The sequence below is a fragment of the Scyliorhinus canicula genome, chromosome 3 (genome assembly GCF_902713615.1).
Source record: "Scyliorhinus canicula chromosome 3, sScyCan1.1, whole genome shotgun sequence".
NCBI classification, from domain to species: domain Eukaryota; kingdom Metazoa; phylum Chordata; class Chondrichthyes; order Carcharhiniformes; family Scyliorhinidae; genus Scyliorhinus; species Scyliorhinus canicula.
In genome coordinates, this window is record NC_052148.1 from 43,296,742 (window position 1) to 43,324,098 (window position 27,357).

General features: G+C 43.3%; 1 protein-coding gene across 1 annotated transcript; it reads right to left on the reverse strand.

Moving 5' to 3' along the window:
- Positions 1-7,284: 7,284 nt before the first annotated feature.
- Positions 7,285-26,822, reverse strand: atp5fa1 (ATP synthase F1 subunit alpha). Its single transcript, XM_038793381.1, has 12 exons — positions 26,622-26,822; positions 21,147-21,225; positions 19,585-19,754; positions 17,743-17,916; positions 17,027-17,193; positions 16,428-16,576; positions 16,043-16,194; positions 14,875-15,099; positions 14,308-14,415; positions 13,512-13,656; positions 12,030-12,180; positions 7,285-7,500 (listed from the first exon to the last, which is right to left on the reverse strand). The coding sequence occupies exons 1-12, from the start codon at positions 26,679-26,681 to the stop codon at positions 7,419-7,421; spliced, it is 1,662 nt and encodes a 553-aa protein (XP_038649309.1). The 5' UTR covers positions 26,682-26,822; the 3' UTR covers positions 7,285-7,418.
- Between the last annotated feature and the right edge of the window lie 535 nt (positions 26,823-27,357).

The following is a 27,357-nucleotide window of genomic DNA, read 5'->3' on the forward strand; positions in this document are numbered from 1 at the left end:
GGCACTCCTGGAGGGAAGGAAAGCTGACGTCCTGGCCTTCGCTTCGCTGATTGCCTGGAGGCAAGTCAAAGAACAAAGAACAATACAGCACAGGAACAGGCCCTTCGGCCCTCCAAGCCTGTGCCGACCATGATGCCTGCCTAAACTAAAACCGTCTGCACTTACGGAGTCCGTATCCTTCCATTCCCACCCTTTTAAAAATTTGTCTAGATGTGCCCTGAATGCCGCTATCGTGCCCGCTCCCACCACCTCCCCAGGCAGAGCGTTCCATATATTTACCACCCTCTGTGTAAAAAACGTGCCTTGCACATCTGTTCTAAACTTTTCCCCACGCACATTAAATCTATGTCCCCTAGTAATTGACTCTCCTACCCTAGGAAAGAGCATGTGACTATCTGAGTCCTGCTTGCATGGAGGTCGCCAGCGTCACTTAAGGCCTCGGCATGGGTTGGGGACTTGTCAGAGTTTCTGAGACTGGAAAAGATTAAGTATGTCGTTCGTGGGTTGGAGGATAGGTTCTATTCCAGATGGAAACATTCATTACCTTTTTTAAGGACTTGTTCATGGCCAGCAACTGGGGGAGTTTGGTTAGGGGGGAGGGGGAAGCAAGGGTGGGTTTGGTCCTGGGGGGGGGGGGGGGGGGAAGGGGGGTTTAGGCTTATTAGTATTTTTAAAAATAAATTGTTTGTATTCTATTGTATGTGATGACTTGAACATTTTTGGAATAAAAAAATTAATTTTTTAAAAATCCTACACCAAGCCCAGACAGACAATGTTGCTGTGAGCCCAACTGCCCTGGGCAGGACATGTAATCAGGACGGAGGAGCATCACATTCCGACACAGCAGCTGTACGAAGTAGTGCGGCGTCACGTCTCATTATTTGGAAGAATCCATGCGAGTTGGAACTCACTGGAGAGCCCTGATCCAGGGAGCACCTGCCACCTTTGAAAAGGATCGATGTCAATGTCTCATTTCTGCCCCTGAACAACAGCATAGAGCAGGGTTTAATAAAGTGCAGGTTGCGACCTGTCTGTGGGTCGCGGGCGGATGTCAGGAGGGTCGCAGAGCGATTGGTTGCGGCCTTCCAGCGGTGGTCCCGATCGCGGGTGAAGTGTCCAATGGCTGCTACTGCCATTTAAATTGAGAATGGCAGCCGCAACCGGTTTTTAAATGAGAACGGAATGAGGCTGTGTGCATTCTTCCGAACATAAGCGGCAGCAGTGAGCTGGTCACGTACCCTGCACGTACTTAATTTCAAGCGCTCTGTACCTACGTGCTTTTGTTGCCAAATCACAGAGGAGAACTTCTTCCATTTTCTAGCTGCTAGCAAGCCAGGCAAGAGGAGAACCTCCCAGGAGTATCCAATGCTGAGTAAAACAGGTGTTTTGTTGCTGTTTCCCTTCACAATGAGGTTGGATTTACTGTTCTCATGATGGCACAAAGGAACTGGCTGAGCTCTGCACCCAATATGTACATTGCCCTCTTGTCCTGTAAACCTGAATGGAGTAAGATCGTGAGGATTAACGGTAATCAATTAAAGGTAAAGGTCACATTAAAGGTAAGCCTGGGTCGCGAAGGTCGACCGGCGTGGGTCCCACAAAGGTCAGCCAGTTGGCAAAATTGGTTCCCGGGAAAAAAAGTATGAAAACACTGGCATAAAGCAACATCTGTCCGTGTTACAACAAATGAGTTCCAATGGTCCAACTTTTTCAGACTGTAGACTGGGACTACAGATCCATCTCCATGTTCATCGTTAATGAGTCTGCACATCCATCGCCTTCATCGAACTCGAAGGACGACCATCATCATCAGCTTATATCACCCACATCGTATTGAGGCACCTCAGAATGCTACATGCTGCCTGGAGAAAAAGGTGAACATTTTTGTATTTTCCATAATGACCATTTTGAAATGGTTTGTAATTTTAGAAATGTTATGAATATTTTTTGAAAAAAGAATGGATTTAGCTCTTTGGTAACACCAGTGGAATGTACAATTCTGAATTAGCATATAAAGATCCTTCGGGTATTGGGGTTGGCGGAGCATTTCCCGGAGATACCACTTCATTGAGCTCCTGTGGTATCTGCTGATGAGTAAGCAAATTGAATCCCCACTCGGTTTTAAGAAAGGGGAACATTTTGAAACTGATTTATCTCAGAATTCTTTCCAGAGTGGAGCTCTGGGGGAGGGAGAGAAGACATTAAAGTTAGTGGAAGATCGCCATCTGCTGGTGAATAAGCTGAGCTACAGACACAGTCTTATTTCTGCTCTCTGAATACTGTATAGTGAATTTTCCTTTTAGTGTATGGGGGTGTAACAGTTATGTTTCATTTATTTTTATTTTTTAAACAGAACATGGGTGTTGCTGGCTAGGTCAGCATTTATTGCTCAGCTCTAATTGCCCTTGAGACGTGCTGTTAGGTAATTTGGACATTCTGAATTCTCCCTCTGTGTACCCGGACAGGTGCCGGAATGTGGCGACTGGGGGCTTTTCACAGTAACTTCATTGCAGTGTTAATGGAAGCCTATTTGTGACAATAAAGATTATTATTATTAGAAAGTGATGGGTGAACTGCCTTCTTGAACTGCCGCAGGCCCTGTGGTGTAGGTACACCTAGTGCGGTTAGGGAAGAGCGCCAGAATTTTGATCCAGTGACGGAACAGCGATATAGTTCCATGTCAGAATGGTGCGTAGCTTGGAGGGGAACCTGCGGGTGCTGGTTTCCCCATGCTGCTGCCCTTGTCCATCTAGGTGGCAGAGGGCACACATTTGCTACTGAAGGAGCCATGAAGATTTGCTGCAATGCATCGTAGATGGTCCACACTGCTGCCACCGGGCGTCAGTGGTGGAGGGTGTGGCTCTTGAAGTTGGTGCCTATTGTAGCTGTACTGGAACAGCTTGTCTGAGGGCACAGCTAGTTCTGGAGCACCAGTTTTCTGTACTATTGCCAGAATATTGTCAGGGCTCATAGACATTGCAGTGCCCAGTGCCTTCAACCATTTCTTGAAATCACTTGGAGCGAATCGAATTGGACTAACAATCCAGTAACCAATAAAAGTAACCACAAAACTATCAGATTATAAAAAATCCCAGCTTGTTCTTTTCTGAAGACTTGCAACTCTCAGAGGAAAAAATTCTCATCTCTTAAATGGGTAACTCTGTATTTTTTAAGTGTCCACCTACTTCTAGGTTCTCTCACAAGAGGGTGCATCCTCTCCACATCGATCCTGTCAAGGATCTTTTATGTCCCAATCAAGTTGCCTCTTCCTCTTCTAAATTCCAGTGGACACAAGCCCAGCCTGTCCAACGTTTCCTCTTAAGACAACCCCCCTATTTCTGGTATCTATCTAGTAAACCTTCCCAGAAAGGCATCCAACACATTGACGTCCTTTCTTAGATACGGAGACCAATACTGTACACCGCACTCCAGATATGGCCTCACTAATGCTTTGTATTACAGAAAATTAACTTGTATTCCTTTCGCAATAAACAATAACATTTGTTTTCCTAATTATGTGGACAGCACAGTGGTGCAGTGGTTAGCACTGTTGCCTCACAGCACCGAGGACCCGGATTCGATCCCGCCCCCAAAATCACTGTCCATGTGGAGTTTACACATTCTCCCACTGCCTGTGTGGGTCTCACCCCTGCAACCCAAACGGATGTGCAGGGTAGGTGGACTGACCACGCTAAGTTGTCCCTTATTGGAAAAAAAGAATTGGGTACTCTAAATTTTTGTGAAAAGCTTTCCTATTACGTTCTACACCTGCATACTGCCCTGATGTAATTCATGCACCAAGGCGCCCATCTGCTTCGCAGAGCTCTGCAATCTCTTTAACATTTATATAAAACGCTTTTTTTGCCTTCCTGCTGAAATAGACAATTCCATATTTTCTCACATTACCTTCCCGTTTGTCAGATCCTAGCCCACTGACTTATGTTACAACACCCTGGGCACGGTCAAATTCAGCCTCGCGTGTCTGGGAGCCTGTTCACTCTGCCAGATAACCTTGAATTTATCAAAGTGCTCTGCTAAAATATTTTTATTAAAGCTTCTAAAAATAAAGGAATTACATTTGCTATCTTCCAATCTAATGGGACCTTCCCTGAATCCAGGGAATTTTGTAACATGAAAACCAATGCATTAACTATCTCACTAGACTCCTTTTAAAACCCTCAGGTGAAGCCCATTAGGACCTGAGGACTTGCCAGCCCACAGCCCAAACTATTTGCTCAGTACCACTTCCCTGGTGATTAGTTTTTTTTCCCCCTTCCATTTCATGAATTACAGCCATCTCATGTGGCATAATGCTGCTGTGAAGAGCCTCGAGACCAATGACTATAACTGTCTATAAGCCTACGGCCAAGATGTCTTAGTGAGGTAATATGGAAGTTCTCGAGCAGGAACCTTCAGGGGTTGAAGTTGGAAATTTCTACAAACAAGAACAATGTTGTCAGGAAGAGGGAAGAGTTGTGGAGAAACCAGAGATCGAGACGCTGTATGGATATTGTGAGCAAAGTGACTCCAGGCATATTGATGAATAGACAACCAGGCCAAAGTAATGGGCCGCATATTGAAGAACTATTACTGGAACAATCTATTAGTTTTTGTTTAATTCATAAGATCACTTCCAGCACAGATCACTTGGCCCATCATGTCCAGCTGCAGCCACCGCCCCCACCCCAGTAGCAATTCACCCTACCTTTTCCCAGTCAGCCTGTAAAATGTTTCATTTACAGGCTATGACCCAATTCCCTCCTGAAAGCCACAACTGACTCTGCCTCCACCACTCTCAGGCAGTACATTCCAGATTGTAACCACTGTTCATTTCACCACTCTTTCTTTCGCCGTCAACTCTCTCTGCAGATGCTGCCAGACCTGCTGTGGATTGCCAGCATGTCTGGATTTTATTTCAGATTGGCAGCATCCAATATTTCCCTTTTGTTACAGGTTTATAGGAATACCGACATCTAGAAGGTAATTATTTGCCGATTCCAAATTTTAATTTCAGTTCCCAGCTGATTTATTCTCATTAATATCAATCTCAATAAAGCATAACTTTCCATTCTCAACTAATCTAAATTCTAATGAAAGAGAGCACTGCTCACTCTCCCTGTTGCTGCAATGCTACAAGTTCAAGCACATTTTCAGCAGTGCTGTAGCAAAGAATAATGAGCAACATTGGATTTTTATAAATTAATTTACACGATGTGGACATCATTGACTTGGCATTTGCCCATACCTCGCTGCCCTTCAGAAGGTGGTGATGAGCTGTCTTCTTGAACCGCTGCAGACCCTGAAGTGTAGATACACCCAGTGCTGTTAGGGAGTTCCAGGATTTTACCCGGCGATGTTACACTCAGCCACATGCTACCTTGATATGAGGGGCAGTCACTCTCACCTGACCGAGTTTAGCTCTTTGTCCATGTTTGAACTAAGGCTGTAATCAGATCAGGAGCTGAGTGAACCTGACAGAAGTCAAACCGAGCACCTGTGAGCAGGTTATTATTGATGACTCCTTCCATCACTTTACTGATACTCGAGAGTAGACTGATGGAGTGGTAATTGGCTGGTTTGTACATGTCGTTTCTTGTGCATAGGACACACCTGGTCAATTTTCCACATTGCCGGGTAGATGCCAGTTTTGTAGCTGCATTGGAGCAACTTGGCTGGGCGTGCTGCAAGTTCTGGAGCATACGTCTTCAGTATTATTTCCAGAATATTGTCAGGACCCATAGCCTTTACAGTATCCAGTGCCTTCAGCCGTTTCTTGATATCATGTGGAGTGAATCGAATTGGCTGACGGTCATCTATTCGGCACTTCTGGTTGAATATTGTTGTGAACACTTCGGCCTCATCTTTTGCACTGATATATTGGGCTCCTTGGTCATGGAGGATTGCTGAGAGCATTAGGTAAAAGGAGTTTGACGTGCATCAAACTCGCATGATATCATTATTTCATTGCATTTGATGTCAGAGAAGGTATTCGCATCTAACCAGATTTCTGGGTCTCAAGAGCATTTAAATATCACTGCTTGCAAGCAAGCCTCTGCTGTATGTACATTGATTTAGGCCAGCACGATAGCTCAGTGGTTAGCACTGCTGCCTCACAGCTCCAGGGACCTAGGTTCAATACTGGACTCGGGTGACGGTGTGGAGTTTGCACTTTCGCCCCGTGTCTGCGTGGTTTCCTCCAGGTGCTCCGGTTTCCTCCCAGTCCAAAGATGTGGAGGTTAGGTGGATTGGCCATAATAAATTGCCCATGTCCAAAAGGTTAGGTACGGTTACTGGGATAAGGTGGAGGCGTTGGCTTAGGGTGCTCTTTCCACGGGCTGATGCACTCGATGGGCTGAATGGCCACCTGCTGCAGTGTAGGGATTCCATTCCATGATAGTTAACAGTTTTTCAAAGTGTCACTTCTGAAAATATACCATTACATCGGAAATAGAGCTCACTGAAAGTTGTGCAAGTTAGTGTGTAGTTTGATACTGAATCATACGGAGGACGATAATTTTTCTTTTGGAGTCCTTATTTGAGCCATTTTACAAAATAAGCTCATTAGGCAAATGCAGTGTCATAGACCAGAATACTTTTAAGCACCCAGTGTTCATATGAAGCTCAGACTTGGTATCTACCCATCGAAACATCTGATATATCTGTTCCTACACCAGCTGTGCAAGGCATTACATGAAAATTCTCTCAATCGCTCCTCTCTTCCTTAAACCCATTGATTTTAATGAGGCTGATTTTTAGCTTTTTCTCCACATCCTCTCCCTGCACCTCATACTGGTCAGCCACCGTTTACACCCTGCTCAGTTTATGCTTCCATTGAAAGCTGGATATAAACAAAAAAAAAAAGGCAGGTCACTTGTTGCTGTTTGGTGATCAAAATGACAAGTCAACCTCAATACATCCTCCTTTGGCTGAGCACCCATTTTTGTCCGATAGAAAAATACTCTACGTTAGAATGACATACAGAATGTATCTCTGGATATAGCGTGCTTAGATTTCCAGCTTGTTTTTCCTCATGGTTTCATATTTGGCACAGGCAATTGAATTTGCCAAGTGTGAAAAGCACGGGGATTAAAGAGCGGTGTTCAAATGGGGATTAACATTAAAAGTGTCATGTTGCTAACACCACCTCCAATAAATTCACATGAGAAAGAAAATGGTTAAGTAGAAAGAAACTACTATTGTTTCTGCCAATATTGTCTTATCAGCACAGCACTAACTTTCTTCACTGTAAATTAACATGCAGGAGGAAAAGTCAAACTCAAGATATCGAGTGGAACATTTTATTCTCTGAAGCAAAAACCTTCTGTACATTTTAAACAAAAGCAGAAACTGTTTTCCAACAGTTCATGTGATGAGGAACCAAACATTCACAAGACAGGTTGATAGACACAGGAGTGGGTTTACACCTCAAGGGTGGACAAGAAGTCCACAACAATCTTCTTCAGCTTGGGTTCCATTTCAGTATTTATTTGGCCCTCAGTCCTGCAACAAAGAGATCAATTTTTTTTTTTTTTTAAAGTTCAGGGATAGAAAGGGTCAAACAAACACAAGACAGTCAAAGATGATCTTAAACTATGCATAAATACATATAGAATTGTAAAAACGGTTGCCGAGTTGGCAGCACAGGTTGCCGGGTGACAAAAACAGACTTGTCTTGAAAAGTGGTTGATGGTTACAGATATTCCAGAAAGGTCGAGGAGGACACAAAAAGGTGGAAGTATTGATTAAAATTCTAGCACTTATACCAGGTAATGTAATGGAGCAAAGTCAAGGAAAACTATTTGCTTACGGCCAAAGAACAGGAGGTATTACATTACCAGCTGCACACTACAGACCCAAAAGTAGAAATTCCAGGCCAATTTCCAGAAAAATAAAACCAAGAACTATACAGGAGACTTTAATAACTGTACAAGGATCAAAGGGGCTTTCTTCAGGGTGTCCCCAGTCTGACTAGGAAGGAAATATTGGATCTAATTTTGGGAAATGATGTTAACCAAGTTGAGCATGTTTCAATTAGTGAGCATTTGGGGAAGTTTAAGGTTTAGAATAGGTACGGAACAAGGAACAAAAAATATTCAACTAAGGAGAACTAACTTCAGTTGAAAAGGTTTTGTTTGATTGGAATCAGTGATTGATTGGTAAGTTTTACATAGGATGTGATTAAGGTACAGAGTTGTCTCATTCCTCCAGAGGAAAAAGGAGGGTATTCAAAGAGATCTCTGGTTGACTAAATATGAGAATAAAATGAAAAACAGAAAATGGGAGACTTATGGCAAACCATCAGGAAAGGTACAATGTTATCATTCATTGCGAGGGGAATAGAACACAAAAGTAGGGAGGTTGTGCTTCAGTATGCTCCCTCTTATGGGAGAATCTTGAACTAGGGGTTATTGTTTAAAAGTAAAGGGTCGACCATTTAAAACTCAAGAGGGTTGGGGGTCTTTGGAACTCTCTTCCTGAAAAGGTGGTGGAAGCAGTCTTTGAATATTTTTTCAGCTTGGTGGACGGCACATTAGCAGTGGTTAGCACTGTTGCATCACAGGGTCCCAGGTTCGATTCCCGACTTGGGCCACTGTCTGTGCGGAGTCGGCACGTTCTCCCCGTGTCTGCATGGGTTCCTCCGGGTGCTCTGTTTTCTTCCCACAAGTCCCGAAAGACGTGCTGTTAGGCAAATTGGACATTCTGAATTCTACCTCAGTGTACCCGAACAGGTGCTGGAATGTGGCGACTAGGGGCTTTTCACAGTAACTTCATTGCAGTGTTAAAGTAAGCCTACTTGTGACAAAAGATTATTAGATTCTAGATAAGCGGTGGGAGTGGGGTTGCTAGGTTATTGGGAGTAGGCAAGATGCAGATTTGAGGTTACTATCAGAGCAGCCATGACCATATTTAATAGTTCAATGGGCTGAATGGCCTACTCCTCCTCCTTATTTCTATGTTCGTAAGGCTCACAATAGAAAACCAAACTGAAAACAGGAAATATAAAGATCTCAACAGAAGGACAAAGTAGTAGGAATGTATATCAGACATCGTTGGATGTTCTGAATTCTCAGTGTACACGGACAGGCGCAGGAATGTGGCAACTAGCAGCTTTTCACAGTAACTTCATTGCAGTGTTAATGGAAGCCTACTTGTGACAATAAAGATTATTATTCTTAAGACGCCCAAATACAATTTATAAACATGTAAATATTAAAAAGGTAGTCAAAGTAGGAGGCTGATTGGGAACCCAAAAAGGAGATTGCCTTGTATCAAAATAATGTATTTTCTTCTACCAGCAGTGGCCATAACCGAGGTATTTGCACCCTTCACGAGAGAAGAGGCTGCTGCATACGTAGCAGTCAAAAGGGCAACTGATTTGATTTTTATTGTCACATGTATTAGTTTACAGTGAAAAGTCTTGTTTCTTGCATGCTGTACAAACAATGCATACCGTGCATATGGAAGGAGACTCTGCAGAATATAATGTTACAGTTATAGCAAGATGTAAAGGATAAAGTATAAAAGATCAACTTAATACGAGGTTGGTCCATTCAAAAATCTGATGGCAGTAGGGAAGCAGCTGCTCTCGAGTTGGTTGGTACGTGACCTCAAGCTAACAATATTGGACAGAATTAAAATAGATGAGATGCAGGAATTTCTAGATGGGTTGGAGTACCGGCCTCCACATTGCTGGAGGAGGTGCTGACGACAGGGTGACTGGAGAAGGGGGTAGTGTTAGCGGTTTATGGGGTTATTTTGGAAGAGGAGAAGGCACCACTGGGAGGGATGAAAGCGAAGTAGGAGAGGATATGGAGGAGGGGTTCTGGTGTGAGGTGCTCCAGAGAGTGAACGCCTCACCTTGTGCGCGAGGTTGGGGCTGATACAGCAGAAGGTGGTATACAGAGCGCTCCTCACAAGGGCGTGGATGAGCCGATTCTTTGAAGGAGTAGAAGATGTGTGTGAACGTTGCGGGGGGTGTTGATGGGTGATTCCGGATTTCCTTTTGTCATTTATTTATGTGAACATGCGGGCTAATGTTTGGGGTTTGCCGAATTTGGGGGGGGGGGGGGGGGGATGTGAGAAAGGAGAATAAAAAATATTTTAAAAAAAATTAAAATAGATGAAGTTGGGGAACCTTACTTTTGAGGACTGCCAACCTTTCAAGTCGCCAAGTCCAGAAGGAACAGATCCAAGGTTACGGAGGGAAACAAGGGTGTAAAATTCCAGAGGCTCTGGCCACAACTTTCCAACATCCGGTATGGGGCTGGTGTCAGAGGAATGAAGGGATGCAAATGGTAGTGAAAAGGGGATAATCCTGCCAAATACAGGCCAATCAGCCTGACACTGGTGGTTGGGAATGTTTGACACAACTACAATTGGCACTTGGATAAGTATTGGATAAAAATCAGCAGATTTGTTAAGTGATGAACTTGACTGAATTCTTTGAAGTTCTTTAAAAAGGAATACATGGCAAGATAGGCTGTAAAAAAAGGCATACAAATATTTGGCTTTATAAAAGAGAGACTTGGGATTACAAAAGCAAGGGAGTTATGCTTGCCCTTTAAAGACACTTTCAGCTGGAGTACCAAGTGTCATTCTGGGCACCACACTAAGCTTGGAGAGGTGAAGAGATTTACCAGAATGAGAGCAGGGAATGAGGGATTTCAGTCATAAGACCACAGGACATAGGAGCAGAATTAGACCACTTGGCCCATCGAGTCTGCTCCGCCATTCAATCATGGCTGATATTTTCTCATGTAGGAGATTAAGAGAATATCTTGTGCAGGAACCTTTTAAAGTGTCACCTTATTGAATGTGCTAACCCAGGGGTGGGCAAACTACGGCCCGCGGGCAGCATGCGGCCCGCCAAAGGTATTTCTGCGGCCCACCAAGTCATTAAAAAAAAAAAAAAAAAAATTTTTTTTTTTACAAAGTTTCTTTTTTTAAGGTTAATGGGGGGGGCTGTTGGGTTACTTACTGGTATAGGGTGGATACGTTGACTTGAGTAGGGTGATCATTGCTCGGCACAATGTCGAGGGCCGAAGGGCCTGTTCTGTGCTGCACTGTTCTATGTTCTATATGAGGCACCCAGAATCATAACCAGGTGAAGTAATTATTTTACTTAATATACTATGCGGCCCTTTGTGAATTGTGAATTTCTGAATGTGGCCCTTGCACGGAAAAGTTTGCCCACCCCTGTGCTAACCACTGCCACACTGTGCGAACCAAAAACTGATGTTCTGAATCAAGATAGTTTCTTGCTTTTGCACAGATCTCATTTTTTATTAACAGAGCTTTTCCTTTCTTTCTGCCTTTCCAAAATATCGAATCCTGTTGAAAACTCGATCATAACCGCTGCTCAGTAATGATTTTGCTATTGCCATTTACAGCTCCTCCTTTTGCTTATTTGTTCATTACCAACCTCTTTTGCCTCATCCCTTTTGCAATTTGATCTCTGCTGCTTTCTGCCCCAGATGTTCTTTCTCTTTGATCTTGCTCTGCTTCTGTACTTGCTTAAGTCTCATTACATTCAATTTTTCCCCCGCTAGCAAGGTCATCAACCTGAAATGTTAACTCTGCTTCTCTCTCCAGATGCTGCCCGAGCTGTTGAATATTTTCCTTTTCTATCACAGACAAGTGGGCTGAACTGACAACTCCTGTTCTGTAACCCTCTATCATAGAGCAAGGCAGCACTATCATGGCCAGTTTCAGATTTTACTGGCCAGTTTCAGAACAATGAAGGCAAACTGGCAAGAAAGCCACTTAGCTTCTTGGCTCGAGATAACATAATAGACAACACAAGGGACAAGGAAAAGGTGCATGTTCTAAAAGGGTCAATGCGCAACATGAATTGAAGTTACCAGATCTTTGAAAGAAGGCCCTATAACTATACTTTTTGAATGATATTTAACATATCCAGGGTGAATTTTTGGCTTGAAAGTAATTTTCAGTGATGTTCCAAAATGACAGAATAAGATGACAAATTGAAATTTGAGTGACGAGACAAACGTTCAGATTGACCTCCTTACCTAATTGATTCCAACACATCCTGATGCTGACTCTTCATGTGGGCCAGGAAAGCAGGTTCAAACTTTGTGATCTTGCTAGGCTCCATTTTATCCAAGTGACCTCTGACACCAGCGTAAATAACTGCCACTTGCTCCTCAATAGCCATGGGAACTGGAAGGCAACACAGAAGACATTAATTCACAACAGACATACAAGGCTGAAGTATTTGCAACCATCTTCAGCCGGAAGTGCCAGGCGAGTGATCCATCCTGGCCTGAGGTCCTCACTATTACAGATGCCCATTCCCCCTGTAGCGCTGAATATTTGTACTTCAGAATTAGCCACGCTGTTCTTGTATATCAATAATACTGGTATCTACCGGACAATGTGGAAAAATGTCCTGGTCTGGCTTGCCCACAAAAATCAGGACAAATCCATTTTGGCCAATTACTGGCCCAATATCAGCAAAGGGGGTGATGTCCTAGACACAACCATCTTCAGCTGCTTTATTAACAGCCTTCCCTCCATAAGAGAGGATGTTCGCTGATGATTGCACAATGTTCAAAACTATTTGTGACTCCTCAGTTAAAGCTAAAGCAGCAAGACATAAGCATTCAAACGTGCGCTGATAGATGGCAAATAACATTTGAGCCACACAGTGCCAGGCATCACCTCCAACAAGAAGTGAAACCAAGGGCATTTTTGGAATCCCCCATATCAACATCCTCACTGACTAGAAACTTAACTAGGCCAGCTGCAAATAATATGGCTACAAGAGGTTGGAGGCTGAATATTCTGTAGTAAGTGCCTCATCTACTGACTCCCAAAGCCTGTCTACCGCTATACATCAAGGCATACGTCAGATGTGTGATGGAATACTCTTCACCTGACCAGATGAATGCAACTCCAATACTTCACACCAAACAGGTTTCATGGTTTTAGATGATCAGTCTCCTATCTGCCATCCTTCGCATCTCCTTTCCACAACAATTGCAGAGGTAGATGGAAAATCTGACCCAGTACCTGTCATACCTTTGCCTGGACAACATTTTGTCCATAATCGGTCCCACAAATCTTTTAACTATCCTCTTGGTTTGGGTTTCAGATTTTTCTGTACACTTGCCAGACCTTTAGCTGTAAAAGCTTCTCACGTTTTAGAAAGTAATAAAACATGATTCTTCAGTGTTATACTAAGGTACATCCGGATAGGTGTAGAGTGAGCTGATAATGTGCACCCAAGTACCACCAGGATAACGCGTTCTATAACAATCAGTCAGAGTTTATGTGCAAACATGCTTAGGACTTGCAGATAATCATTTGTTTATTGCATTTGCAGGCCTATTTATGGTGCACCCTACCAGTCTTACTAATGATAGAACAAGAAATAAAAGAGAAATCTGGCCATTTCTTTACATTATAATAGTGAGAGCATGCTGTTGGGACGCTCGGTAGTCATGGCTCTAAATAAATGCACGTCTTTTACAACATGGGATCACACTCACCATACTGTCCTTGTTTGAGCAGCTCTGTCAAACGAACACCACGATTCAACAATTGTTGTGTGGCAGCATCCAAGTCAGAGCCAAACTGGGCAAAAGCTGCCACCTCACGGAACTGAGCCAGCTCCAGCTTCATGGTACCAGCCACCTATAAATCATAAAAACCAAGAATCGATAGTTACTCATTACTCAACATTTCTTCAAACTGCTCAATAGTGAAGAAATAATAAATCCAAACATACTCATGTGCACTCTTGCAGACACTGGTTGCACAGACATCCTTTTCTAGCCTCACCCAATGTAACCATTCATGAATTCTAGCAGGTTAGTTGACTAGCAAGTCTGAATGGGGTAGGGTGAAAAAGCAGGATTTCAAATAGGGGCAGAGCTATCCTTGCCAACCGCCCAACTCGCACTTCCAGCAGTTGTGGACAGTTTAATTTTTGTATCAAATTTAATTGATATCAATTGCAGTGTGCAAAGTAGACTAAGCATGCAATCTGGGACCTTCATGGCTGTATCGCTTAGCTATTCATTAAACAAATAAAAATTTGTCCGATGTAATGTCTTAGGTTCCCTAATTTGACTTCTAGGATATCATTCAATCTTCCTGTTTCAATAACATTTAGTAACAGCCATGCCTATGTTTTAGAGTTTGCAAAATTGATAAATATCAATTATAAATATAAAAATCACTAAAGCAGAGTGGGATTCAAATAATCAAAGTCCTGGTAGCAGTGTCGGACTATTGGGTCAGACAAGAATTTTAAAAACCTGATAAAAGCTTTTCATTGAATACCTGTTTCATGGCTTTGGTCTGGGCAGCAGATCCTACACGTGACACAGACAAACCCACATTGATAGCTGGGCGGATACCCTTGTAGAACAGTTCAGTTTCCAAGAAGATCTAAGAAACAAAGGAATTACATGAAAGCCAATAAAACATTAAACAGGAAATTTAATGCACGACAAGACAGTTCTGCTTACAAGGCTACACATCAGATCAAATGCACTATCAACATTAGTTTTGCAGCATGGATATGCAATAAAATTCTGCATTGTTTTATTCGCCAATGAAGTTCAAATCATTGGTCATGTCCTTTATACCATTTTGCGGTTTTGATGTATTTTCATCTGGCTTGCGTCTACCAACAATCTATTGGCTCCCAAAGTCAAGTGTAAACCCAGTGTTGCTTACTGTAACTGGCCAGTCTTAAATTGTAAACAGGGATAAAGTATTGCTGAAAAGTGATCAATTAGAGTTCCTGAATGTATCCATGTTCCTCTTTCCATAAATAATTCAAAGACAACCTGCTTAAATTATCTGCAAAAGCAGCAGAGAATAATTTGTGCTTTTACAACTTACTTGACCATCAGTGATGGAGATGACATTGGTTGGAATGTAAGCAGACACATCACCAGCCTGGGTCTCAATGACAGGAAGAGCAGTGAGGGAGCCACCACCAAAGTTATCATTCATTTTGGCTGCTCTCTCCAGCAGACGCGAGTGCAGGTAGAACACATCACCAGGGTAGGCCTCTCTACCTGGGGGACGACGCAGCAGCAGAGACATCTGGCGGTAGGCAACAGCCTGAAAGAGATTTAAGCAAGCTCAAGACAATGGCTATTACAATTATTACACTGTAGCAAAATGGAACAGGATGTTGGAGTTGATGGTATTATGGATATGTAACTAATTTAAAGGTGTACGGGTAAAATTCATTCCCAAATATCCTTTTCAAAAATCATAATCTCAATGAAAAAGTGAGAATTTGAATTTTGTTCAAAATCTAGCAGTTTTAAAAAATCCATTCACAGTATGGATCCCAAAGCTGAACCTAGAGGCTGGAACCAATTAAAAGACCAATAGCAGAAACTCTCAAGAAAAATATTCCCATTGAGATCCCAAGTTTGGTTCTTGATCAGTGCCGAACTAACTACTCGAGGGGCATGACCAACTCCTGCTATTTCCTATGTTTAGTCAAAATATACAATAATGGCACTACAAATGGATTTGGTGCCACTAGTCAAGGCAGTCAGGCAGGGGAGAATAAAATCAGCCGGGGTTATCGTCAGCCTCGTCTTTGAGACAAACTCTTATGGTAATTTCATAATCCACCAAAATGAAAAGCCTTTGGGAAAAGATGAAAAAAAATACAGTTCCTACTTCAAGTAAATAGTTCCAAGTTTCAGCAAGCAAATAACCTTCCAGATAGGCAAAAAAATAAGATGCATTCCAAAAACAAGGATTTCAAATCCAGCCTATTCAAACGAAGATCTGACTCAAGACCCAGGACGTAGAATAGTTTCAGCACTTGCAATTCTTTCCACACTAGTGGCTCCTTGGTAAAAGGATAGTATGCTAAAAGTCAGTTCTTTCTGGCAGAAAATTAACAGCAAGCAATCTGCTCTGTCATGACCAGAGAACTATCTTTTGGAAAACAGGAAACAAATGTCTGACCAGAAATCTCAGGTTTAAAAAAAAGTCAAGGAATCCAAAGCAAACCCACTCCGGAGAACAAGACAGCACTGACCTGTTTAGACAAGTCATCATAGATGATTAGTGCATGCTTGCCATTGTCCCGGAAATATTCTCCCATAGAGCAGCCAGAATATGGGGCCAGGTACTGCAGTGGGGCAGCATCAGAGGCTGTGGCAGAGACCACAATGGTGTATTTCATGGCATCTAGAAGTCAGAAACACAAATAAAATTAGGCTCATGACAACTCAGAATAAGGATATACATCAGTGTAGAAGGCATTACACTTATGCTAGTTGTAACTCAATTTGTGATCAATGACACTTTTTTAACCCCATTTTCTATAGGATCCTGGATGATTTTCTCACCCAACCCAGGCCTAGTGCAAAGTGTAGCATTCATGCCACATCAAAGATTAACTGCTCAACATGAACTCTCACCTGCATCTGTCAACCTCTTAACTAGCTGAGCCACAGTGGACCTCTTCTGACCAATGGCAACATAGATACAGTACAGCTTTTTCTTCTCATCAGTGCCATCATTGAATCGCTTTTGATTGATGATGGTATCAATGGCAATACCAGTTTTACTGAAACAAACAGAAGGAATAATAATAATCGCTTATTGTCACAAGTAGGCTTCAATGACGTTACTGTGAAAAGCCCCTAGTCGCCACATTCCGGCGCCTGTATCACACACATTACACAGATCACTTCAGAGTCAGAACAGGTTTATTGGGATGCCCAAGCCATACAAATCTAAAACATCTCAAGTCCATTAACTGCACCACGATAGTTTAACTCATTTCAGATAGGGTAACAGTAGCACAAAGGTGATCTCCGTGACTCTAGATTAGAAGGGTAAAGAGTAGGGTGGAGGGGAAGCAACACTTGTCAAAACAATATTGAAAAATTAATGTTTCAAAAGAGCATCGAGGGGAAACAAGACTGCTAATCAGGACACTAGTCTCACTTTATTTGTTTATAATTACATCACAGAAGCTAGCTTTACTAAAGCTGTTTCAATGCAAGGCTCTTACCCAGTCTGTCGGTCACCAATGATAAGCTCTCGCTGGCCACGGCCAATGGGCACTAGACTATCTACAGCTTTAATGCCAGTCTGCATGGGCTCTCGCACTGAGATCCTAGGAATAATACCAGGGGCTTTCAGCCCCACACGTCTACGGATCTTGGCTCCAAGTGGACCCTGTTAGAGAAAGGTAAAATCCTGAGCTTTCTGAAGGAGGATTCAAATTTCTACAAGCAAAGGGATCCAAAAAAGGAGAAAAGGCAATGTGACTTGATCACTCCAATAACATGGGCAGGTTAAGTTTTGCCAGATGAACTTGGGAGCTGTTTTCAGCTCAGAGTGAGAATTTTACAAATCTAGATCACAACTCCAGAAAAGAGAAAATTAAAAGGGAAGCTAAATCAGCATGTGAAATAAAGGAACAGAATGCTACGCAGATAGGATTAGATAAAGATTGGCAAATGGACGCTCATAATACATAAACTCCTGTATAGAGCAAATGGCCTAGTTCTGTACTGTAAAAACACAATGGGCTCCCGCAAAATATGTATCCAAGCAAAAATATATATATTTTACCCAAAATTAAAACAAAATGCAGTTCACTGCATAAAGAGTTAAAGCATATATTTTACTGTGATCATTTTAACGAGATAGTCAGACTAGTACTATCAGGGGTCATCCTGCTAAATACAAAACCAAAGTAATTTTTCAAAGTGCAATCCTTACCTTTCCGTCAATGGCATTACCCAGAGCATCTACAACACGTCCAAGCAGCTCCTCTCCTACAGGAACATCCACAATGGCGCCAGTTCTCTTCACAACATCTCCTTCCTTAATTAGCTTGTCATTACCAAATACGACAACACCAACATTGTCAGGTTCCAAGTTCAGAGACATTCCCTGAAAGACCCATAAACTAAGTTAGAAAGCAATAAGAATCCCGCTGCCTTCTGACTAAAATGAGCAGGCTGGAGTACAGGCAGAAATGACTAGTTTGTACATAGATCTTAATACAGCTTCGAGCCAATTACCAGGATACACACAGGAATAGCTAGAAATGATCCTGGTGCAGATTTTTCTTTTGCTTGCAGAAATGTATGTATCTTTGCATACAATGCCACTTCAGCTTTCTCAAAAGGAAAAAAATGTCTCTTCTGAAAATATGGACTTCTCTGGGGATACTGTACCTTACTGACTGCTCTCCACTATCTAGCCCAAGTAGTCATTCCTTAACCTAGATAGCAAGCATTGGCAGACAGTTCAGCGAAAAGGGCCTTATACTGGAGCCTAATTTTGTCCTCATCGAACATCTACACAAGTACATGCGATAGGAGGAGCTACTGCATAACGGCTTGCGACAGGAACACTGGCTAAATTATCTAAGCATGATACAGAAATCAATTATACTACTGCTACCACAATCCCGTCTGAGACCAGTTATTTCAGCATCTTCTGGGAATCTAACCTGGGACCTGATGACAAAATAGTTTCTATGAAAAGGGAGCAGGGACTATATAATCAGAGGGTAGAATTATCAAATTGATATTCTCAATTACACTGAACTCATTAGCTTCAGCTTGGGCTGACAAGTGGCAAGTAACATTCACACCACACAAGTGCCAGGCAATGAGAATTTCCAACAAGAGAGGATCTAACCATTGTCCCTTGGCATTCAATGGCATTGCCACTGCTAAATGCCCCATTATTAACTTCCTGGGGGTTACCATTAACCAGGAATTGGATTGGACAAGCCATATAGATGCTGTGGCTGACAGAGCAGGTCAAAGACTAGGAATCCTGCAGCAAAGCGAGTAATTCACCTCCTGATTCCCCAAAGCCTGTCCACTGCCTATTAGGCACAAGCCAGGAGTGTAATGGAATACACTCCACTTGCCTAGACGAGTGCAGCTCCAACAACACAGAAGCTCAACACCATCCAGTACAAAGCAGCCTGCTTGATTGCTATCCCCATTCCACAAACATTTAATCCCTCCTCCACCTACGAACAGTGGCAGCCATGTGTACCATCGACAAGGCGCACTGCAGGAACTCATCAAGGTTCCTTAGGCAGCATCTTCAAAACCCACGACACCCATCATCTAAAAGGACAAGAGCTGCAGATACCAGGGAACACCCCCCACCTGGAAGTTTCCCTCTAAGCCATTCGCCATGGAAACATCACCATTCCTTCAGTTGCTGGGTTAAATACCTGGACCTTCCTCCCCAACAGCACTGTGGGTGTACCAACCTCAGGACTGCAGCGGTTCAAGAAGGCAGCGTGCCATCACATTTTGAAGTGCAACTAGGGATGGGCAATAAATGCTGGCCTAGCCAGTGACGCCCACAACCCGTAAATTAATTTTTTAAGTTTAAGTGTGGTCCAGGAGGTGCAATTTCCACATGAACAAAAAAAATAAAATAAGCTATCCTTCTAATTGTTGGCGGCCAACATATTTTGAAAGAAAACCCTAATGATTATAGGTGATGCTGCATGTGTAAATGCAAGTTAGTTTCCTTTTGGTTCATCTTTCCATTAATCCACCAAAAGCATTTTAGTGCTTAAGTTACCTTCAGGCCAGAGGAGAATTCCACCATTTCTTCTGCCTGCACGTTCCTGAGACCATATACACGGGCAATACCATCACCGATTGATAGCACACGACCAGTCTCCTCCAGATCAGCAGAAGTGTCAGCTCCCAAGATACGTTCTTCCAGAATGGAGGAAACCTCTGCAGTACCTAATGGAAAACATCAGAGCTATGAAACTATAGTGATTCTGGAGCTTTTACTGGCGCCACTGACAGCGTACCCCCACAACAGGTTTCCCGGCGACGAGGGGTGTATTCAACGGAAAGCCCCATAGACTACCCAGAAGATCCCGCTGCCAGCCAATGGCGGGCCGCCTCCCTCTACCATAAGACACGCAGTGGATTGCTCAGTAAATCCCAACCATCAAGTTTCCTGACTGACAAATCACATCCAATGTAAGTGAAACAATTAAAAATTAAGCCTCACTATGGGTTTCTACATTCTTATATCAATATCACTGTAGAACACTATTGACAAGGGATATGAAAATTTAATATGATGGCACAGAATGGAATATTAAGGTTGGGCATATATTGGCCTTGTCAATGATGCTCACATCCCATGAAAGAATAAAGGAATAAACTAATTTATAGCTTCAAGGTGATGATATGCCCACCAGCCTCCTAAAACTGAGCTAATCATAGAAATTTACCACACAAGGAGACCATTTGGCCCATTATGTCTGTGACAGTTAACAAATAACCATCCAGCCTAATCCCACTTTCCTGCACTTGGTGATTACAGCACATCCAAGTACTTTTTAAATGTTTGAGGGTTTCTGTCTCTCTCGCCCAGAGTTCCGGATCAACCGCTGGATGAAAAGATTTCTCCCTAAATCTCCACAGCCCAAATTTATGCCCTTGGTTAAAGATCCCTAAATCAAAGGGCTTACCTATACACCCCATCTAGACTATCAGTTTTGCAATTAAGTCTTCAAGTCCCTTCTGTCCCAAATAAAACAATCCTAGCCTATCCAATCTTTCCTCATAACTAAAATTCTCCAGTCCAAGCAACATGCAGATCTCTTCTGTACCCTCTCTAGTGCAACCACAGCTTTCCCATAGTACAGCGACCAGAACTACACACAGTACTTCAGCTGTGACCTTACTCATGTTTTAAACAATTCTAGCAGAATGTCCATGCTCTTATATTCTTTGCCTCAACTATTAAAGGTGCCTTCTTGGTCACCTTATTTACCTGCCCAGCTATCTTATAGAGAACTTTGGGCATACATTCTAATATCCCCCTGTTCATCCATACTTCTCAGTATGATACCATTAATGATCACTTGGCCTGCGAGACCAAGGGAATTACAGCTCTATCAGTTTTACCATATATCACAACAGGAAACACATTCCCATCATACCCACACAAGTAACTTTCACTTAATTATATGGCTGATGCCAGTCAAGGAATGTAAACTCAAAGACAAAATTCAAGTAAAATAAAATAGTTCATTGTCCACACTATCATCTTCCCTGATAAACAGTGGATTATGAATGTCTACTAATAGTGGTCAAGATCTTTTTCTATAGGCTGACCTGTTTTTTGAAGCCATGTCCTTGAAGTGTGAAGATTTTTGGTGCTTACAAAGACTGCAGGAAGGGCATGTCGTGCCACCTACAAATGAATAAAACAGAAATAAATCAATTTTCCCCAGAAAAACCCAGTATATCAATAAGTTTAGTAGCATTTACAGAGCATAACAGGATTAACGACAATATTTTGTGGCTTTCATATTCAATGTGCAGACTACCTCTGCTGAATTACTTTTGGTAAACTTAAGAGACATTCAGCTTTGGTGTTTGGGCAGGACAGGACCAGTAGGCAAGTTTTACAGTGGATGATCTGGTTCAAAAACAAAGGTTACCATACATCTCAATTTAAGAATTTAGACCTTTTGGTTTTTGCAAATGCAAGGCAACAACATGGCCTAGCTATCTGCGAAAGCATAGGTGAAGCTTCTCTTCAAATAATCCATCAATCAAAATGATAATAGTTAATCAACCCAGTCAAATGCTGAGATTTAATCATTGGGTTAAAAAAAGACGATTGATATTTATATAGCACCCATCACGATCATAGGATGAACAAAACACTTCACAGCTAATGAATACTTCTTACAGCCACTGTTGTAATGTAAGAAATGCAGCAGCCACACAACAGCAATTTCCCACTAACAGCAACGTGATGAGGACCAGATGATATACTTTGTGACGTTGAGTGAGGGATAAATGTTGGTCAAGAAAACTGGGATAACTTCCCTCTTCTTCAGAGCAATTTTTTCGTGGGATGTGGGCATCAAGGCAGGCCAATTTTGGAGGGCAGTTAAAAGTCAATCACATTGCTGTGGGATAAAAGCAGAAAATGTTGGAAAAAACTGGGCAGCACGGTAGCACAGTGGTTAGCACTGTAGCTTCACAGCGCCAGGGACCCGGGTTTGATTGGGTCACTGTCTGCAAAGTCGGCACATTCTCCCCTTGTTTTTGTGGGTTTCCTCCAGGTGCTCTGGCTTCCTCCCACAGTCCAAAGATGCGCGGGTTAGGTGGAATCGTCATGCTAAATTGACCATAGTGTCCAAACTTTCAGTGGGATTGCTGGGTTAAAGGGATAGGATGGGGATGTGGGCTTAGATAGGGTGCGCTTTCAGGGGCCAGTGTAGACTCAATGGGCCGAATGTAGGCTAGCTTAGCTTTTCTTTCTTTCCAGATTGACTTTAAATTCCTCTAGCTGCCCTGTGGAATTTGAACCCATGTTCCCACAACACTGTTGGGCCTCAGAATTGCTAGTCCAGTAACATTACAGGACGCCAAAGCATGTAGTGATGCAGTGGGGAAGGTAACACTGACAAAGGAGAGTACTTGCAGGCAAGGAGATGGGTTGAAGTGTGTATACTTCAATGCAAGAAGCATCAGGAATAAGGTGGGTGAACTTAAGGCATTGATCAGTACTTGGGACTACGATGTGGTGGCCATCACGGAAACTTGGATAGAAGAGGGGCAGAAATGGTTGTTGGAGGTCCCTGGCTATAGATGTTTCAACAAGATTAGGGAGGATGGTAAAAGAGGTGGGGGGTGGCATTGTTAATTAGAGATAGTATAACAGCTGCTGAAAGGCAGTTCGAGGGGGATCTGCCTACTGAGGTAATATGGGTTGAAGTCAGAAATAGGAAAGGAGCAGTCACCTTGTTGGGAGTTTTCTATAGGCCCCCCAATAGCAGCAGAGATGTGGAGGAACAGATTGGGAAACAGATTTTGGAAAGGTGCAGAAGTCACAGGGTAGTAGTCATGGGTGACTTCAACTTCCCAAACATTGAGTGGAAACTCTTTAGATCAAATAGTTTGGATGGGGTAGTGTTTGTGCAGTGTGTCCAGGAAGCTTTTCTAACACAGTATGTAGATTGTCCGACCAGAGGGGAGGCCATATTGGATTTGGTACTTGGTAATGAACCAGGGCAGGTGATAGATTTGTTAGTGGGGGAGCATTTTGGAGGTAGAGACCACAATTCTGTGACTTTCACTTTAGTAATGGAGAGGGATAGGTGTGTGCAACAGGGCAAGGTTTACAATTGGGGGAAGGGTAAATACAATGCTGTCAGACAAGAACTGAAGTGCATAAGTTGGGAACATAGGCTGTCAGGGAAGGACACAAGTGAAATGTGGAACTTGTTCAAGGAACAGGTACTGCGTGTTTTTGATATGTGATATGTATGTCCCTGTCAGGCAGGGAAGAGATGGTCGAGTGAGGGAACCATGGTTGACAAGAGAGGTTGAATGTCTTAAGAGGAAGAAGGAGACTTATGTAAGGCTGAGGAAACAAGGTTCAGGGCGCTGGAGGGATACAAGGTAGCCAGGAGGGAACTGAAGAAAGGGATTAGGAGAGCTAAGAGAGGGCATGAAAAATCGTTGGCGGGTAGGATCAAGGAAAACCCCAAGGCCTTTTACACACGTGAGAAATATGAGAACGACTAGAGCGAGGGTAGGTCCGATCAAGGACAGTAGCAGGAGGTTGTGTATTGAGTCTGAAGAGATAGGAGAGGTCTTGAACAAGTATTTTTCTTCAGTATTTACAAACGAGAGGGGCCATATTGTTGGAGAGGACAGTGTGAAACAGACTGGTAAGCTCGAGGAGATACTCGTTAGGAAGGAAGATGTGTTGGGCATTTTGAAAAACCTGAGGATAGACAAGTCCCCCGGGCCTAACGGGATATATCCAAGGATTCTATGGGAGGCGAGAAATGAAATTGCAGAGCCGTTGGCAATGATCTTTTCATCATTACGGTCAACAGGGGTGGTACCAGAGGATTAGAGTGTGGAGAATGTCGTGCCCCTGTTCAAAAAAGGGAATTGGGATAACCCTGGGAATTACAGGCCAGTTAGTCTTACTTCGGTGGTAGGCAAAGTAATTGAAAGGGTACTGAGGGATAGTATTTCTGAGCATCTGGAAATACACTGCTTGATATGGGATAGTCAGCACGGATTTGTGAGGGGTAGGTCTTGCCTTACAAGTCTTATTGATTTCTTTGAGGTGGTGACCAAGCATGTGGATGAAGGTAAAGCAGTGGATGTGGTGTACATGGATTTTAGTAAGGCATTTGATAAGGTTCCCCATGGTAGGCTTATGCAGAAAGTAAGGAGGCATGGGATAGTGGGAAATTTGGCCAGTTGGATAACGAACTGGCTAACCGATAGAAGACAGAGTGGTGGTGGATGGCAAATATTCAGCCTGGAGCCCAGTTACCAGTGGCATACCGCAGGGATCAGTTCTGGGTCCTCTGCTGTTTGTGATTTTCATTAACGACTTGGATGAGGGAGTTGAAGGGTGGGTCAGTAAATTTGCAGATGATACGAAGATTGGTGGAGTTGTGGATAGTGAGGAGGGCTGTTGTCGGCTTCAAAGAGACATAGATAGGATGCAGAGCTGGGCTGAGAAGTGGCAGATGGAGTTTAACCCTGACAAGTGTGAGGTTGTCCATTTTGGAAGGACAAATATGAATGCGGAATACAGGGTTAACGGTAGGGTTCTTGGCAATGTGGAGGAGCAGAGAGATCTTGGGGTCTATGTTCATAGATCTTTGAAAGTTGCCACTCTAGTGGATAGAGCTGTGGAGGCGGCCTATGGTGTGCTAGCATTCATTAGCAGAGGGATTGAATTTAAGAGTCGTGAGGTGATGATGCAGCTGTACAAAACCTTGGTCAGGCCACATTTGGAGTACTGTGTGCAGTTCTGGTCACCTCATTTTAGGAAGGATGTGGAAGCTTTGGAAAAGGTGCAAAGGAGATTTACCAGGATGTTGCCTGGAATGGAGAGTAGGTCTTACGAGGAAAGGTTGAGGGTGCTAGGCCTTTTCTCATTAGAACGGAGAAGGATGAGGGGCGACTTGATGGAGGTTTATAAGATGATCAGGGGAATAGATAGACAGTCAGAGACTTTGTCCCCGGGTGGAACACACCATTACAAGGGGACATAAATTTACGATAAATGGTGGAAGATATAGGGGGGATGTCAGAAGTAGGTTCTTTACCCAGAGAATAGTGGGGACATGGAATGCACTGCCTGTGGAAGTAGTTGAGTCGGAAACGTTAGGGACCTTCAAGCGGCTATTTGATAGGTACATGGATTAGGGTAGATTAATGGAGTGTAGGTCAACTTCTTAAGGGCAGCACGGTAGCACTGTGGATAGCACAATTGCTTCACAGCTCCAGGGTCCCAAGTTCGATTTCGACTTGGGTCACTGTCTGTGTGGAGTCTGCACATCCTCCCCGTGTGTGCGTGGGTTTCCTCCGGGTGCTCCGGTAACCCACGCAGACACAGGGAGAACGTAGACTCTGCACAGACAGTGACCCAAGCTAAGAATCGAACCCAGGTCCCTGGTGCTGTGAAGCAACAGTGCTAACCACTATGCCACCCATGGGTATATGTGGGAAAACAGGATCAGGGTATTGTTCTTGATGATCGGCCATGATCATAATAAATGGCAGAGCAGGCTGAAAGGGCCAAATGGCCTCCTCCTGCTTCTATTTTCTATATAACATTTCATCCAAAAGAGGCCCCCTTCCAAAAGTTCAACACCACTGTCTTGGTACTGCACTGAATTGTCAGCCAACCCAGTCTTCTGGCTCAAAAAAGGTACCAACTGAGCAACAAATGGGATAAATTTAAAAAGACATTTGCCCACTAATCCCAATTTCAGAATTAGCAGGGGTGAGAAGTAAAAACCACCTGTCTCGACCTTCACTTGCCCAATTAAACACACTTACAGAGGTGACCCACTGCTAGACAAGACCCATGGTGATATACACTTTATTTAAAAACTGTAAATGACTAACCAAATATTACTGTACAATTGTGTTAATTTAACACAAGGCTACAAAACCTAACAATATTGTTGCTAACTATAGCATTTGCAGACTATATTCTGAATACTTCTGTTTAACTGAACATACAAAGATCACGGAGTTAATTCAATGTCGCTCAATATAAACACTAAATACAACACCAACCGAGGAATTAAGCTAAACATTTTACTAACCCAACTGTCAAACATTACATTAAATTCAAAAGAAAAACCTTTCCAATGCTCTTCACGGATTTCAGCCAACCACAAAAACGGAACTCGTGAATGCAAAATAAGACACACTATAAAAACTAATAAAATCTGTAATGATACGTTTGATGATCAATGTATTGCAATTCATCTGAAGACGTGGTCGTGAAGTACAGGGGAGACGAAATGACCTGACCTTCAGCAGGACTCTGGCAGTGCACCTCTCTTAGACACACATGGGGCTGTTAGAAATCTCCACCTACGACAAATACAGCTAGGTCCTCTTGCACCAAGTGCCCCACCCATGTTAAATAATAATCATTAAATAGATTCCCCGAACAAACGTGTCCAGTTTCTGCTCAAAGTCACTCTGGGCCCCACCAAACTGGCTTCCCAAAATGGCGGAGGAGGCGGCTGCGGACTGTCTGACTCGCGCTTCCAAAGAGATTGCGCTTTCGGCATCGCTTACATGGGCTCGCTGCCTGGGGAGAGACCGGGCGAAGGCGGCTGCGAGGCGAGCAGACAGCATGGTGGCGGTGGGTTGCGTGCTCTGCGGCGGCTTCCTGCTCGGGATGTGCTGCTGCCTCCACCGAGCTGCTCTGCAAATGGCGGCAGCTCAGCTGCTTGAGGAGGAAGGTCAGCAGCAGCAGGGCGAGGCTCCTCCCCCAACAGCCTCACCCGGAAGCAGACATCACAATTCAAATGGGGTCAGCTTCCAAAATTCTTTGTGAACTATTGTGAAGGGATGAAAGCAGAGGCTAAGGGATCGATCAATAGAGATGCAGTGGCCGGACGTTTCAGGAGGTATTTCAGAATAGATACATTCCACCATCTAACTAAAAAAAGTTAGTAAAAAGTCTTACAACACCAGGTTAAAGTCCAACAGGTTTGTTTCAAACATGAGCTTTCGGAGCGCAGCTCCTTCCTCAGGTGAATGGAGAGGTATGTTCCGTATGTTCCAGAAACATTTATATAGACAAAGTCAGAGATGCCAGACACTGCTTAGAATGCGAGCATTTGCAGGTAATCAAATCATTACAGATCCAGAGATAGGGGGTGATCCCAGGTTAAAGAGGTGTGAAGACTGTCTGTGTGGAGTCTGCACGTCCTCCCCTGTGTGTGCGTGGGTTTCCTCCGGGTGCTCCGGTTTCCTCCCACAGTCCAAAGATGTGCGGGTTAGGTGGATTGACCATGCTAAATTGCCC